The 15,799-nt window shown below is 38.5% G+C and overlaps 1 protein-coding gene across 1 annotated transcript; it reads right to left on the reverse strand.

Moving 5' to 3' along the window:
• Nucleotides 1–509: 509 nt before the first annotated feature.
• Nucleotides 510–13,697, reverse strand: wdfy1 (WD repeat and FYVE domain containing 1). Its single transcript, XM_057327218.1, has 12 exons — nt 13,518–13,697; nt 12,030–12,097; nt 11,277–11,350; nt 10,365–10,419; nt 9,414–9,564; nt 7,490–7,602; nt 7,223–7,349; nt 6,111–6,216; nt 5,397–5,498; nt 4,899–5,029; nt 4,313–4,421; nt 510–2,469 (listed from the first exon to the last, which is right to left on the reverse strand). The coding sequence occupies exons 1-12, from the start codon at nt 13,652–13,654 to the stop codon at nt 2,410–2,412; spliced, it is 1,233 nt and encodes a 410-aa protein (XP_057183201.1). The 5' UTR covers nt 13,655–13,697; the 3' UTR covers nt 510–2,409.
• Nucleotides 13,698–15,799: the final 2,102 nt, after the last annotated feature.

The following is a 15,799-nucleotide window of genomic DNA, read 5'->3' on the forward strand; positions in this document are numbered from 1 at the left end:
TGCAGGCTGGTGGTGGTGGTGTAATGGTGTGGGGGATGTTTTCTTGGCACACTTTAGGCCCCTTAGTGCCAATTGGGCATCGTTTAAATGCCACGGCCTACCTGAGCATTGTTTCTGACCATGTCCATCCCTTTATGACCACCATGTACCCATCCTCTAATGGCTACTTCCAGCAGGATAATGCACCATGTCACAAAGCTCGAATCATTTCAAATTGGTTTCTTGAACATGACAATGAGTTCACTGTACTAGAATGGCCCCCACAGTCACCAGATCTCAACCCGATAGAACATCTTTGGGATGTGGTGGAACGGGAGCTTCGTGCCCTGGATGTGCATCCCACAAATCTCCATCAACTGCAAGATGCTATCCTATCAATATGGGCCAACATTTCTAAAGAATGCTTTCAGCACCTTGTTGAATCAATGCCACGTAGAATTAAGGCAGTTCTGAAGGCGAAAGGGGGTCAAACACCGTATTAGTATGGTGTTCCTAATAATCCTTTAGGTGAGTGTATTATATAAGCAGAGAGAAAAATAATACTTCATTACTGAACTACTGAATAAAGTCTTAGAAAAGGACATAGAAAAAAGTATTTTAGAGTTATTTACAATGTTAGGATTTGATCTTAGTTTGACAATGTTCTCAACGTATAAAAGCAAAAACAATACTGAGTGTTGGAAGTGTTTAAATGTCAGATGTGTTTGTGTTTTTAAACAGGTCGATGTGACTCACCGTAAGTCACATCAGTAAAACTGAAAGGACACAATGAGAGCTTAATTAAAATTTCATCCTAAATCTCACAAATCCTTTTAACTGAAACTCAAATAATAATTGTATTATTTAAAAAAGCCTTATTTAGAACCATTACGTTTTTTTTGCATTGTGACAATTTTCTTGCATATTACGTACATTCTCAGTTCAAGACAGTAAAGCAGTAAAGTTTCTAAATTACAATTTTTTAAATGACAGAACTGATTGTACAGAAAAACATATCACAATTGAAAAAACATGAATGGCCGACAGGTTGTGTGAGATGCGCACTAATTTCGAGCTCGCAGCACTTCTTTACGGTGAATAAAATAAACATTTCTCAATTGTTCAAATGAAAAATGTCACTGTGACACAGCAATGACAAAAAGTGTGACATCACAGCACTGTAATCTGAGTTTAGCAAGACTTGCGTTTTCTTCCTGCTCTATTTTCTACAGAAATTAGGAAAGTTATAGATTCTTATGACAGAAACCAAGTTATTTAGAAAGCGTCTAATGTCAGACGCATAATAAAACGAAACCCAGACCACTTCACACACACACACACACAAACACACACACGCGCACACACACCAGCCACTGACTACATACACAGCGAGTGAAACACACAAATCATGTGTGTACTCTCAGATCATGAACACACACAGTCTGTGTGATTCAGTGCAAGGAACGAGAGATGCTTGAAGACAATGAGATGCTACAGATGGAGAAAAAAAGGAAGAAAAATGTTTGGATGGATAGAAAGAAAGAGTTTTGGAGCAGGCTGGAAACATCACTGGACAGTAAACCGTGAGCAGTATTTACATTTCAAAATTTTTAGAAGCTGCTCTTACAGTTTCATTTCAATAGATTTTTACAGAAATACACATTTAAGGAGTAATCCACTTTTAAGGTTTTGTTACAGTTTTCCCTCACAAACAAAAAAAGATGTTTTGCAGAATGTCCAGCCAACTATACTTGCTGAATACTATTTGAGCCCATATGACAGCTTTGTGAGACGACCAAAATTGCACTTATTATTCACTGATATTATATCCAATGGCATATAGCATGTTTGATATCTAAAAACCTAACCGTAATATTTGAGAGCAAATCAATTTAAACATGCTTATCACACAACATATCTATGTGTAAGATATGATGAGATCCAGCGTGAACATTCTGATGTGAACATCTTACAATATTTGGTCCACATAAGAGCAAGGAGACATTTTTAGGTAGATTCTTAGGTAGAACTGAAACAAAAAAGCGAGATAAAGAAGAAACAGGATGCTGGATGAAAGAAAACTCTGTGCGCAAGGAATTGTGGGCAAAAGGAACATGAAAAACGTACAAAATGTCAGAAGCATTTTGTTTGTGAAAAAGCCAACACACACACAGAGAGAGAGAAAGAGCGCAAATATTGTGCTTGTAGAAGTACCTCGAGTTCACGTTCACTAAAATCCGGGTGATAAGAGTCGACAATAACTCTCATTCAGAACGGTCATAAAAATGTCAACATCACTCATTCATGTACACACTTTGAGGTGAACTGTCCGGTGTGGACTGTTAGGTAGGTGAGCGTTTTCATCACGATGACTGGTCCTCAAACAGGTTTCATTAGTGGAGTGTGGGCGGTGCTTTCAGAAACAACCAATCAGCGGGGAGAGAATCCTGCCGCTATACTGTTGCCAATCACCTGCGTCATATCCCAGATCTGCACACGGACAGAATGATTATTTGGGAGGAAAAGAGAAAACATGCAGACATATGTTAGCATGCTAGACAGAATATTAGCATATTGTATATTGAACCGTATATACAGTGGGGCAAAAAAGTATTTAGTCAGCCACCAATTGTGCAAGTTCTCCCACTTAAAAAGATGAGAGAGGCCTATAATTTTCATCATAGGTACACTTCAACTATGAGAGACAGAATGAGAAAAAAAATCCAGAAAATCACATTGTCTGATTTTTAAAGAATTTATTTGCAAATTATGGTGGAAAATAAGTATTTGGTCACCTACAAAAAAGCAAGATTTCTGGCTCTCACAGACCTGTAACTTCTTCTTTAAGAGGCTCCTCTGTCCTCCACTCGTTACCTGTATTAATGGCACCTGTTTGACCTGTCCACAACCTCAAACAGTCAGACTCCAAACTCCACTATGGCCAAGACCAAAGAGCTGTCAAAGGACACCAGAAACAAAATTGTAGACCTGCACCAGGCTGGGAAGACTGAATCTGCAATAGGTAAGCAGCTTGGTGTGAAGAAATCAACTGTGGGAGCAATTATTAGAAAATGGAAGACATACAAGACCACTGATAATCTCCCTCGATCTGGGGCTTCACTCAAGATCTCACCCCGTGGGGTCAAAATGATCACAAGAACGGTGAGCAAAAATCCCAAAACCGCACGGGGGGACCTAGTGAATGACCTGCAGAGAGCTGGGACCAAAGTAACAAAGGCTACCATCAGTGACACACTACGCCGCCAGGGACTCAAATCCTGCAGTGCCAGACGTGTCCCCCTGCTTAAGCCAGTACATGTCTGGGCCTGTCTGATGTTTGCTATAGAGCATTTGGATGACCCAGAAGAGGATTGGGAGAATGTCATGGTCAGATGAAACCAAAATAGAACTTGTCGTGTTTGGAGGAGAAAGAATGCTGAGTTGCATCCAAAGAACACCATACCTACTGTGAAGCATTGGGGTGGAAACATCATGCTTTGGGGCTGTTTTTCTGCAAAGGGACCAGGACGACTGATCCGTGTAAAGGAAAGAATGAATGGGGCCATGTATCGTGAGATTTTGAGTAAAAACCTCCTTCCATCAGCAAGGGCATTGAAGATGAAACGTGGCTGGGTCTTTCAGCATGACAATGATCCCAAACACACCGCCCGGGCAACGAAGGAGTGGCTTCATAAGAAGCATTGCAAGGTCCTGGAGTGGCCTAGCCAGTCTCCAGATCTCAACCCTATAGAAAATCTTTGGAAATCCGTGTTGCCCAGCGACAGCCCCAAAACATCACTGCTCTAGAGAAGATCTGCATGGAGGAATGGGCCAAACTACCAGCAACAGTGTGTAAAAACCTTGTGGCGATTTACAGAAAACGTTTGACCTCTGTCATTGCCAACAAAGGCTAATAACAAAGTATTGAGATGAACTTTTGTTATTGACCAAATACTTATTTTCCACCAGACAATGTGATTTTCTGGATTTTTTTTCTCATTCTGTCTCTCATAGTTGAAGTGTACCTATGATGAAAATTACAGGCCTCTCTCATCTTTTTAAGTGGGAGAACTTGCACAATTGGTGGCTGACTAAATACTTTTTTGCCCCACTGTAACATACTAAAGAGTATTCATTACAGTGTGTGAAGCATAAAAGACAGTTGGGTTGCTTTTTGATTAAAACAGAATTGAATTTCAGAATGGAATACTTATGTGTTGCCTAATGCATACTGCAAAGTACATACTGTATTCGACCACAATTATTTATTTAACATGCATGTAAATAGTACGTGAAACATCACGAGTTATGGAATAGTGTGTGTGTGTGTGACCTTTACAACTCGATCACTCCCACACGTGACCATCAGTCCACGGCTCGGGTCTATGTCCATGTGAGCAATGTTGTGTTTTCCCTCGTGAAACGTGGCCAGAGGCGCTCGACTGCATGGATAAACAAAGATCAAATTCATCAGACTCAATAACACTGAACAACCACACGAGACAAACAAAAAACAAGAGACAAACACTCTCCTGTTCAGGAGAAGCTCAGTTTAGGATTCAAGGCACAGTTCACATAAAAATGAAAATTCTTTCATCGTTTCTTCATCCTCATGTCGTGTCAATCCTGTATGAGTTTCTTTCTTCCGCAGAACACAAAAGAAGATATTTTGAAGAATGTTGGTAACCGAACAACAATGAACCCCATTGATAAACACAAAACCACGGAGACATTTATCAAAATATCTAATTTAGTGTTCCACAGAAAAAAAGAGTCGGATACAAGTTTACAACCACATGAGGAGAGTAAATGATGACAAAACTTAGATTTTGTGTGAAATGTCAACAAACATGACATAGCAACAAAATACAGCAATAGTTTTGTCAGCTGGTACACAAGAAAGAAAATAAATAACTCACTCTTCTTCTTTGATGGTGTTGTAGCAGTCGTCACACATGCGCACCTGGAACTCAAAGCCCATGATGGGGTACGTGGAGCGTTTGGAACTACATTTCCCACAGATGGCCTTACCACACTTCCTGCAGTGATGCTACAGACAGGACGTGACATGAGCGCTTCATTATAAAACTCATTAAAAACAACTTATCCTAGGAGTCCAAACATATCTGCACGTCACACATTTGACACAAATATTAAGAAAAAATTAATGGATTCGCATTTGGTTAAACACAGAGCTGAGAGTGCTGTACTCTTACCAGGAAGTAAAAATATGTCATTTTTGAGCATGAAAGAGGCTGAGGATTGAGAGAATTGTATTTTTTACATAGCATGAACTGAACCTGTGGAGACATCTGCAGGCACAGATTTTGCGTGGGCCAAGTTTCCACTAAAAACCTATTTCTCTGTGGAGATTTCAAAGGCCATATTTATTTCCATAAGCCTGTTGGGTGGTGTACCTGTCTGAGCCCGAGTGTCTTAGTGTCCCACATCTGTTTAATATTCCAAAAAAATGGCTGTTGGCAATTCTGACACGAGTCGCTGTCCAACCACTGCGGCGCCTGAAACAAAAGAGTTACACAGAAAGATTTACAGAGCCCGTCTCCGTGACATTTCAGTTTAAGTCCGTCTCTGGTCACTGTAGAAACGGATGATTGCTTAATGACTGATGCAAGGGTTACCAAGGTAACTTGGAGAAAACTCTGTCATTGATCAACACTTAGATATTTCGCATGGACTCGTTTAAGAATTGCACGCGTGTGTGTGTAAAAGCACTGTATATAATTGTGCACTTTCAATTGTTTGTGATATTTTAGTTTTGTCTGTCGTGTGTGTTTGTGCACTTGTGCAGTAAATGTGACTTTACTTAACATTACTTAACATTTTAAATAACATTACTATCACTTTTAGCTATGTTAGTGTTTTGACTGAACATCTATCCATTCAACACATAACTTTTCCTTTAGACGACATAAGCACACCCATAATGCCCTAGTGTTGTGCTGGTGAGCTTTGCATCAGCAAACATGGTTCAAATCTTCTTTTAAAAACCCCAATAAAAATGATTTATGAGCTCATATTATTTAAGAGATTTTTTGGAATATTTTGTTTTAATTAACTATTGAAATGAAGCAGTGCTGATGAAGGTGAATGTGTTTGTGCGTAATAATGACCTCCTCACGACTCGCGTCCATATTCCACACTGTTATTCCTCCATCAGCAGAGCACGACATCAGCTGATGGGTCAATGGAAAATACCTCAACGCCTGGACCTTCTCACTGAAACACACAGAACAAACAAGAGAGAATGAAAGGACATTGGCCATGTTTACATGCACCCATTTTTGTCAATCCGAATGAATTCAATCTGATTGCAGATCATTTCAGTGCTGTTTACATGTCCCATAAATGTTGCAAATACGACTCAAAAATGTGTTTACATGTACATTAAATATACTGTGAACATAACTTCTGCGCAAGCGCACAGCTAGGGTTGCCAGATTCTTGTAACAAATCCAGTTCAATGGCCATTCAAAACGATCCAAAAACTAGCTCAAATGACCTCACATAGCCGAAATATCAACATCTGATGAACTACATTATTCCTCTGTTAACCCGCGAGAACCACTTAAAAACTTCCCACTCGTCCATGTACTTTAAACGTAGCGGGACCTGGCAACAGTGCACACGCTTCTAACATCTCATTTCAAACGTCGTCTCTGGATGGCTGGATGATGTCAATATAGTCAGTATTTTCAAATTTGGAATTAAAACGAAGTTTTCTAATAATACTATGTTCTCTCTTTGCTTTATGTAATGTTATAAAAGAACACACATGAGCCCGACAGAACATACAGCGCGTGTCTCCATTCCCTTAATTTTGCGCGTGCCATTGAATGTTTAAAACATGTTCTTGTGGTGAGTTTTGTGCTTTTCTAATATTTGACGTAAACATAATATGTATAAGACATACGCAGCACTGCACAAGGTATTTTTAAACCCGATTGAGAAAATACTCTGATTCAGTCGTTTACATGCTTAATTTTTTCTTCCTGATCGGATTGTTCCTGTTGCTTTCAATCCCATCGACATTTCAATCGTATCAACCTCAATCGGATTGATTAAGGTGTTTACATGAAGGCTTTTCAGTCTGATTGAGCCATCGTTCCGATCACAAGTGGATTATTTGGTTGCATGTAAACGTGGCCATTGTGTTCAGGTTGTCACTCGTATGGTGGTACATGTATGCGTGTATGTTTTGGTGTGCATGCGTGTGTGTTCTTACTGATGTCCCTGTAGGAGTAACGTGCGTCCCTGTCGCCCACCGATGTCCCACATGATGACACTGTGATCAGACGCACCGGAGAACAACCACCTCTGAACCGGATCCCAATATATTGCACCGATACTACCTACAAAGAGAGAGAGAGAGAGAGACAGATAGAAAAAATGAAATTGTATGCGATTGGTGTTAAAGGAAAACCTCATGTGTGAAATAGTTTTCTTCTGCAAGCAAAACTGTTAGAAAACACATTTAGATGTGTGGTGTTACCTTCGTGTCCCTTTAGCGTGGTGATGACAGAACACGTCTGTTCGTCCAGTTTCAGCAGAGTTATCTGACCTGAATAATCTCCCACAAAGGCATGCTGGGTATCACTATCAAATCTAAGCATTTCATCAAGGAAACAACTCCAAACTAATGTTAAATACAAAACAGTTTGACGTTTGTTTACAAAATTTCACAATTCTCGGATCTGATGGCTAACGGAGTTATCTTATACTGTTATGCTGATGATGCTCAACTTTATATTTCCTCGAAGCCTCAGGAAACACAGCAGTTCAATCGAATAATGGAATGCATAGTCGATATAAAAAACTGGATGAGTAACAACTTTTTATTACTGAACTCGGACAAAACAGAAGTGTTACTTATTGGACCGAAAACTGCCATATGTAACAACCAAGAATACTGCTCATCTATTGACGGATGTTCAATAAAACCCTCGTCGTCAGCAAAGAATCTTGGCGTTCTATTCGATAGTAATCTGTCATTTGAGAGCCATGTCGCAAACACCTGTAAAATTGCGTTTTTCCATTTTAAGGATATATATAAACTACGTCATATGCTGTCAATGTCAGATGCAGAGAAGTTAATTCATGCATTCATGACATCAAGATTAGATTACTGTAATGCACTGTTAGGTGGTTGCCCTGCAGGCTTATTACAAAAACTCCAATTGGTCCAAAACGCGGCAGCTCGAGTTCTTACACGTACAAAAAAGTATGAACATATTAGCCCAGTTCTGTTAACCTTGCACTGGTTACCTATAAAGCATCGCGTTAACTTTAAAATCTTGCTTATTACCTATAAAGCCCTACATGGTTTAGCTCCTCAGTACTTGAATGAACTCCTTTTGTATTACAGTCCTTCACGTGCATTACGCTCTCAGGCGTCCTGTCAGTTGGTAATACCTAGAATTTCAAAATCAAGTGCAGGTGGTAGATCCTTTTCCTATCTAGCGCCTAAACTTTGGAATAGTCTTCCCTGCACTGTCCGGGAGGCAGACACACACTGTCAGTTTAAATCTAGACTAAAGACGCATCTTTTTAATCTTGCATACACTACACTTCCATAATATAAATCCTCTGAGGGTTTAGGCTGCATTAGTTAGATCAACCGGAACCAGGAACACTTCCCATAACAACTGATGTACTTGTTGCATCAGAGAGTGTAGAACAGTACTCAACTCTCAGCCAGTCTTGTCTCATTGTTCCAAGGTTACCACAGCGAGCAGGATGCAGTTCATGGCCTGACCTGATGGTAGAGCGGAGAATGGGAAGCGGCAACCTGACAAGAGCTGAGATGATAGAGCTGGATAAAGAAAGACGCGGCGTCTTGACACGTCTTCACTATAACATTTAAAATGCTACTAGATTATTAATGATAATCTTAAACCTATAATTGACCTCATTACTAAGATTATCTTTATTTTTTATTTATTTAGCCTAGTTGTGCAACTACCTAGTTGTGCTAGGCTGCAGCTTTTGCCAGTGGGGAACTGGAATCCCCTGGTTGGGCCTGGGTTCTCCCGAGGTTTTTTTTCTCCATTGGAGTTATGGGTTCCTCGCCACTGTTTTCATACTGTTTTACACTGTTTGCCTAGCCGGGGGGGCTGCTTTGTTTATTTTGAAGTTTTACTTAATTAATATTACATATAGGAATATATAGTCTGTTTAATATTTAACCTGTGTTTCTCTCTCCCTTATCTTAAATGTGTGCTTTAAATGTTTTGCTTATAGTCAATGTGTTTTATGTACAGCTGCTTTGTAACAATGAAAATTGTAAAAAGCGCTATATAAATAAAGTTGATTTGACTTGATTAAAAAAATTCTTCTGAGATCCTGATTATGTAAATCGAGCATGCACATATGCTGAAATCAAATATTTGTGGGGCAGAGTACAATGTAAAGGATACTGTAAGCAGGACGCCCATGAGCCGAAACCGTGTCGGCCGAGCATAGAGCCGCTCAGTGTGCTCATCCAGCTAACGGTCTTATCATGACTCGTACTGATCACCCACTGACACTCCAGAGAGAAGAGCAGATCTGACACACGGTTCTGATGGACTGACACACACACACACACACACACGGTTAAGATCAAGATTCAAATACGGTTTAGCAGATCAAACACTGGAGAACATCCAGGTGTTCTATGTATACAGAAAATGAACACACCGTACATCGTATACACACTATATACTACAGATATTGTGTGAGTGTGGTAGCACACTATTTCAATCATAATGATTCAGTTGTTTTCAACAGACACACAAACGCACTTCTGGTTTTCTGTGTGTTTTGAATGCAGAGATGCTTGTGTGATGATGTCATGCTCTTACTGTTACAACCATTTCACGTAAACCAACACGCACACACAAACGCGCATGCACACATTAAAGATACCTAACAGTATGAATATATAAACAAAAAATAATGCCAGTATGTGCCCTGATTCACACAAATTCAATGAACCAAGTCTACTACTAAAACTAAAGAATACTTTCTCTCACACACTTTCTTGGCATTCTCCAGACATATTTTCCAGAGCTGCTCTGACTCATCTAGTCATAATCATGTTGTGTGATTGTGTGTGTGTCTACTGAGAACTCAATGGGGAGTTTTAGCCCCAGGGCATGCGGGGAAACACAAATGATCTGTAAAGGATAGCAAGGGGCCAAAATGAAGTACAGTAGTCTGTGTATGTTTCTATCTCAAGAAGACACACGCACACACACACGCACACGCACGCACACACATGCACGCACACACACGCACACACACACGCACACGCACGCACGCACACGCACGCACGCACACACAACAGAGCTTTGCTGTGAGAGTAATACAGCCCTAACTGGTTTTACCTGGGTATGTTTTCACATGGTTCATTTTGTTGAAGTCTTCAGAGATAAGAAACTCCTGTAAAATAAGAACAAAACATTAGAAAAACAAAACACTAAAATACAAAACTATATCTCTATATCTATTACATGTCTACATAACATTGGGCTCCATATTACATACATCTACATTAAATATGACTGTATATTACATACATTGTATATGAACTCCAGACTCCTTTTTATATATGACTATATACATCTATTACACATGACTGTATACTGTACATATGTCTACATAAAACGCTCCATATTACATACGCCTGGCCTGTATTACATGATGAATCTATATTACATACATGTATATGACTATATTTTATACGTCTTCATTACATATGACTCTATATTACATACATCTACATTAAAATAGGACTGTACATTACATACATTATAGTTCATACATATACATTATATGACTCCATTTTATATTTGACTATATACATCTATTACATATGACTCTTTACTGTACATATTATGTCTACATAATACAGGGATCCATACCACATACGCCTGTATTGCATAATGAATCTATATTACCTACATTACATATGACTCTGTATTTCATACATCAACATTAAATATGACTGTATATTACATACATGTACATTACATATAAATCTGTATTACATATGTCTACGTAACATATAAAGCTATACTAAATATAAACGATCTGAGAGCTCTGTGTAAGTAAAATTATTCACAAAAATGAAGTTAATATTTGTCATATAATATTAGTCCTGCCACTGTATTCTTGATGCAGGTGTATGAACATAATATGTAACAAATAGGTAATTTCTAGAAAAACATTCGAAACAACCAGCGTGGAGGATAAACCGTGTCGCTTTGGCCCTCGGGGGCTGATAAAGTGACGCTTACCACAACAGCTCCATTGTCCTGCCCTATGAAGATCCGCCTGCTGTCATGGTGATACGACACACACGAGCAGGGAGCTGGAGGAATACAGTGAGACAAAGAGACGGTGAGAATGAGATTTCATCCACTTCAACAGAGAGTGTAATACTGACAGGAAGAAACTGATTGTTCTGACCCCAAACTCATGTGATGGCTTCAGACAGACGTTTACACAAGGTGAACAGAGTTATGCCACACAACCACTGTGTTTTCATGATCAGCTTGAGAAAGCGCTTAATCTGCATATTAAACTGGGACAGGACAACATGTCGATTTAAATCCTAGTTAATCCTATTAATAACCGAAATATTGCATTCTGAGAGGTTTCATGATTTTGAGAAAATGGCAGGAATTGGCATTGTGATGTGACACAGAAGGTTGAAACCTTCACACACGCTTGCTGTTGATGCTGACAGATGTGTGTGAGGTAAGAGGAAATGGTATGGTCACTATGATAACAGATGCGGTTACTATAGCAACAGCACTACACCATAGCATGAAGACTGTGTATTTTCGCTGGAGTTAATTTAGTTGTGTCAATATTGTGGTATTTTATGGTTATCATAAGGCTGTAATTATTATCAGAACAGATTACTCCAAACCACAGATCTCTAGACTAACTGTGTGTGTGTGTGTGTGTGTGTGTGTGTGTGTGTGTGTGTGTGTGTGTGTGTGTGTGTGTGTGTGTGTGTGTGTGTGTGTGTGTGTGAAACCTACAGGACACAGTGTGGAAGATGCTGGGCCAATACTGTCCACTGTCTCTCTTCAGCCAAACTCGAATCGTCCTGAAACAAACAAAAACAGAAAAGAGATAAAAAAAAATGTATTATCTCATGACAATCACTAGTAAAAACTGAGCCAAAACCCAAAAAACACTTCAAAAGAGTTAGTCATACACAAAAGCACACTCGCACACAGACAATCTCTCAGTTTCCTCCTTTCAGTTCCTGTGAAAATCTCAACCGTATCACATGTGTAACTGAACACATCTAGGTCAACAGCACACATATAACAAAGTTTTACCAATAGCAGGATTTGTAAGCGCAGAACAAGTGCAGAGACCGAAAAATGTTAACTTAAACTTTTGGATATTTCAACACGGATAGTTACACTAGATCATTAATAACTTCTAGACCATTCTTTTTCAACTAAATGAACTTTTGAGCTGTTTTCTAGCTCATAAAAACTCTTGCTGCCCTTAATGAGCATCAGGAGAAAATGTGTGTACCAGGCAGATGCTTCAACTGGGTTAGCACTAAAAAAACTGTTCCGTTCATTTAAACAGTTAAGAAAAATCAGATGGAATGACAAAATAAGACAGAATTTCCATATAGAACAGGGATCTGATCGAACAACCATTAGAAAATATAAGGTGACTAGTTTATAATATCATTACGATAATGTATAAAATTCATATTACAGTTTATGCCGAAACTGTAAGTTAATATGGATCCTCCTGTGCAAACAGTGAACATATCTTTCATGTCAGTCTGTCATTTTATTGTCTTTTTTTACTGTTGCTGATATCAACCGTAACTATAAACATGGCTTGTTAAATTATTGTTAACAATTTAACTTGCTTAGTAGTCAAAAAAATGAGTCCTGAACTCAAATCTGCAATACAGTATTTTACATTTTATATACACCTCCAAAATACCATAGTAAACACAGCCACATAAATCAAGATAATATAAAACCATAATACATCAACACACAATCTCATAAACAGTGCAAGTTTTTCAAATAATCATTCCTTTTCAGTTTTCCTTTTTTATTACGGTGCACATAAACCAACTTAACAAATTTTGACAAAAACAATTAACAGCAACATGGTAGGCTATACTGTAGTTATGTGCCATAAAATATTATAACTACAGGTTTACCAATAATGATACGAATATAGTCAAACACCACGTCAAAGTTTTCAAACAACTAACGTAATAAGCTACTATGTCAACCCCAGTTATCTTATATTAAAAACATTTTGATGTACACATTAACAGGGTAAACCTTTATTTACAGGTGTCACGGTATTATGTTGCTGTACATATTACTATTATGTACAGCAACAATATATTTTGTAAATGAATAAACATTCAAACAAACATATACTTAATAAATTAAACAAATTATTTAATAAAGTGTAAGATCAGTGTTTGGAGACAGAGTGCTACAGTGCACTCAGGTAATGTAACGTTACGTTACCTGTCCTCGCCGACCGTGATCACTCCGTCCTCTTTCGGGATGAGCACGGCGGCGTTTACCGTGTCGCCGTGTCCCTCGATCTTATTAAGAAGAACGGGTCTGGAGCTCTGAGGCCTAGAGTGGATCTCCGCCGCCATCGCTGTTTCCCTCCTGCTGATGATCTCAAGTCAGCTGAGCTCAGGCGAACTTCAACAGCAGCCCGGAATACCGTAAACAACTGTCAGAACGCGCACATTTAAAATAACTAGTTTCTATTAAATAATAATAAAACAATACAATTCCGAACCATTAAACTTAGAATTCCTACTGTGTTTTTGCAGCAGGGTGAAAACAAGTAATTTTTCTAAAATGTCAACAGGTAATGTACACAATGTATATTTACATATAAATATATATAAAAAATAATAATAATTTGTATTAACAAGTGTTAACAAAAACGAACACATATGGCTGTACCCATAATGTATAATGATTTACGTATAAATATAATCAAACGTATTCAAATAATTCACATTAGTAGTGTTCCATTATGTCCTTATTAATTGTTAATGACGTCAACGATACTAACAAAAACACACGTGACCCACATAGCCTACAAATGAAGAGTTCAGATGCAAACCCCAAATATATATTTATAAATATATATTTATTTTAAACGAGCATTTGAATCAGGCTCCTAGGTTCAGTTCCATTAATAACAGATATTTCAGACCGGGCAGAGTGTAGTATTTTGCGGGTTCTAATGTTAAGAGTATTCACTTAACATCACAATCTCATTTTTGACGGAGGTGGCTTTTACAGGGTTTACACACTAAAATAAGTATCCAATAAATATTTGTCAGGTCAGATAATAAGATATAACTCGTGAAATAATTACCTGTGACAAAACTAACCTGGAAAAAAAATATTTCAATGGCTCAAACTCTCATTTGTACGGAGCCCGTCTAGTCACCCCTCGGAGAAAAAAAAACAAGACCCGCAAATCCGTGGCCACAGTTTCGTAATTCGTTCCCTCAATTTACAAAACCGTGATCTCGGATTAATAAACTGTACCCACGAGTTTACAATCCGTGCTCTCGGTTTTGTAAACCGTCCCCTCAGTTTTTGAAATCTGTACCCACGAATTCATAATCTGTGCCCACGCTTTCGCAATCCGTGCGCACGGTTTTGCAAACTGTAGCCTACTCGCGGAATTGAAGCCTCTGTCTGTCAACAGAACAAGCTCCTTCCTATAGGAACATTAACCAATATTGTATACTGTTTTATATATAAATTGTCCTAATTTGTTTACACACGAGTGCGTGGCGCATATAAAGCATGCGTTCATTGCCGCGTTTCACTAAATTGGAATGACATTAAACCTTCGTGATTTTAGGGACCATCTCTAAAGTACACATTAAAATACCTTTTTCCAACTTCAATGGCATTTAAAGGGAATGATTTATACCGACAAGACTAACTGTACAGTGTTCATGTGTGTGTCAGATATAATGCACACCTTTTAGATTATTTATATTTATTATAATAAACAGTTAAATCAAATGCAAATATTCTTATGTGTTTCACTGCTGTATGGGCTCATACATAAATATACAGATTTTAAAGCTCAATAGCATTTAAAGGGAATGACTTCTCTGACTAACTGTAACGTGTTCATGTGTGTGTGAGATAGAATGCACACCTTTTAGATTATTGATATGTATTCAAATAAACCGTCAAATCACATGCAAACATTCCTATGTGTATAATGGTCTCATACACAAATATACCATTATTTAAAGCTCAATAGCAATACGTATAGGAATATGTACATATGATTTGATGGTTTATTTTAATACTCAATAATTTAAAAGTTGTGCATAATAGCTGACACACACATGAACACTGTACAGTTAGTTTTGTGGCTATAAATCATTCCCTATCGGACCGTCGCCGGTTCGAGGCCCGCGCAGAGCGGGGCGAGTAGGACCGGTTACATGTACTTTAGAGATGGTCCCTAAATTCACGAAAGTTTAATGTCAAACCAACTTTATGCCAGTGAAACGCGGCAATGAACGCATGCTTTATATGCGCCACGCGCTCGTGTGTAAACACATTAGGACAATTTATATATAAAACAGTAGGCCTATACAACATTCGTTAATGTTCCTATAGGAAGGAGCTTGTTCTGTTGACAGACAGAGGCTTCAATTCCGCGAGTAGGCTACAGTTTGCAAAACCGTGCGCACGGATTGCGAAAGCGTGGGCACAGATTATGAATTCGTGGGTACAGTTTATTAATC

This window comes from Triplophysa rosa, unplaced genomic scaffold (assembly GCF_024868665.1).
Source record: "Triplophysa rosa unplaced genomic scaffold, Trosa_1v2 scaffold18_ERROPOS2012085, whole genome shotgun sequence".
Taxonomy (NCBI): Eukaryota; Metazoa; Chordata; class Actinopteri; order Cypriniformes; family Nemacheilidae; genus Triplophysa; species Triplophysa rosa.